This window comes from Lactuca serriola, chromosome 5 (genome assembly GCF_051521515.1).
Source record: "Lactuca serriola cultivar US96UC23 chromosome 5, Lser_US96UC23_V15, whole genome shotgun sequence".
Taxonomy (NCBI): Eukaryota; Viridiplantae; Streptophyta; class Magnoliopsida; order Asterales; family Asteraceae; genus Lactuca; species Lactuca serriola.
Window position 1 is genome coordinate 237,630,280 of NC_136412.1, and position 1,817 is coordinate 237,632,096.

At 31.9% G+C, this 1,817-nt stretch overlaps 1 protein-coding gene across 1 annotated transcript; it reads left to right on the forward strand.

Annotated features, from left to right (window-relative positions):
* Window positions 1–692: 692 nt before the first annotated feature.
* Window positions 693–1,616, forward strand: LOC145051502 (uncharacterized). Its single transcript, XM_078999452.1, has one exon. It carries the CDS (start codon window positions 722–724, stop codon window positions 1,514–1,516), a length of 795 nt encoding a protein of 264 aa, XP_078855578.1. The 5' UTR covers window positions 693–721; the 3' UTR covers window positions 1,517–1,616.
* The last annotated feature ends 201 nt before the right edge of the window (window positions 1,617–1,817 follow it).

The following is a 1,817-nucleotide window of genomic DNA, read 5'->3' on the forward strand; positions in this document are numbered from 1 at the left end:
TAATAATAATAATAATAATAATAATAATAATCCTTTTATATTATTAACATTTAGCGTCGTAAATATCTCTAATAATTTAATTCCAAGTTTCATGTAATATATAATCCCGCAATTGAAATACCTTTTAATTAGTAGTAATATTAAAATAAATTTATAAGTAATACTTATAAAGAAACTTGAAGTAATTAATTAATATAAAAAACAACATTAAAAGTCGAAAATTTTATTTTTTTTCATTACTTTTATACCTATATCATTTCTTTACATTAAAATCAAAGCACTAATGACCCACAATTTTGGCTTCGAGCATTGTAATTTTAAGAATCCAGTTTTAAAGAAAAAAAACTTTATTGACATCAAATGTTATTTGGGAAAGTCAAAACAACTTTTTATAATCATTATAAAACACAAACAATGTACAATACATAAATGATATGTTTTTACATATTATTTCATTTCTCAAAATGGAATAAATAATACGTTCGGATATTAATGTTAACTTTTCTTCTCTAAAACAAAATGAGACAGATGGGCATATAGAAAAAACTCGACTGATTATTAATTGGATCAATGACTACTCACTACATTCAAATTGTTTTTTTTATTATTATTTTTTTATTTTTTATTATTTCTATTTTTGGAATTATCCTGTGTATTTAAGCTTTTCATTTACAAATTATACAAGAGACTTTTTTTCATCTTCACAGCGTTCTCTCTGAAAATGGAGAACGGCTTTAAAGTTCGAATCACAAGAATGTTTCAATCGCCGTTCAACTCTTGCCGGACAAAACACACCTCCGACGTTGCTGATCAGCCCTTTTTCTTCCCGGAAAACCGCCATCACCGCCAACTCATCGATCTCTTCTCCCCTAAACCTCAACCATTTCGTAAACCCAAACACCAAAACGTCTCCGACAGAAACACTCTATTGCCGGAAGCTACAGATGCCGGAAAACCACACTCTGCTACCATTCCGCCGCCTCTGTTCTACGAAAAGAAATCTAAAAGCACCAAGAAAAAGAAAACCCATTACCGGAAAACCACCAAAAGCCAAGATTTTTCATCTGTTACAGATAATTACTACTACGATTGTTGCAGCACCGATGAAGAAGGTGAAAGCGACGGCGAAACCACTATGTTTTCCTCCCGATCACTTTCCTCCGACTCGTCGGTGTCTTTTCGCAAAAACAGAGAACGACGATTGACGCAGAAAAAACCCAAGAAAAGCCGCGGTGGTCGTGGATGCAAGGATCTTAAAGCTACTGATGTAATCCCATTGAAGAGTAAAGGCAAATTCATCACAGATAGTGTTGCAGTGGTGAAGAAATCGAACGACCCACATGAAGATTTTAGGGTTTCGATGTTGGAGATGATCGTTGAAAGACAAATCTTTGGAGCACGTGATCTTGAGAATCTTTTAGAGTGTTTTCTTTCACTAAATGCGCAAGAACATCACAGGGTTATCTTTGAAGTTTTCACTGAGATTTGGGAGACTCTTTTTTCCGACTGGCTTTGATTCAATGGCCCTGTTTTGTTCTTCATTTTTTAGCTCTGTTTTCATATTTAACTTTGGTTAATTATTGTTATCCTAATTAAAGAAAAATAGTTTACATCAAGTAATTAACTTTGATAGTTGGGTTAGTTCGTTTGTTTTTCGTTATCGAACTTAAAAAAAAAATATAAGATACAAACTTATTTTTCGGAATCTTGTAAACTATGAAACTTTAAAAAAATGGAATCATAAAACTTATGCACATAAAAAAGTTGTCATTTGCATGGTTTTAGATGATTTTGTTGGATTCATAAATCAAAAGTTG

Excerpts from the sequence above, each read along its gene's own strand:
- LOC145051502 (XM_078999452.1), top strand. The coding sequence starts at position 722 with ATGGAGAACGGCTTTAAAGTTCGAATCACAAGAATGTTTCAATCGCCG.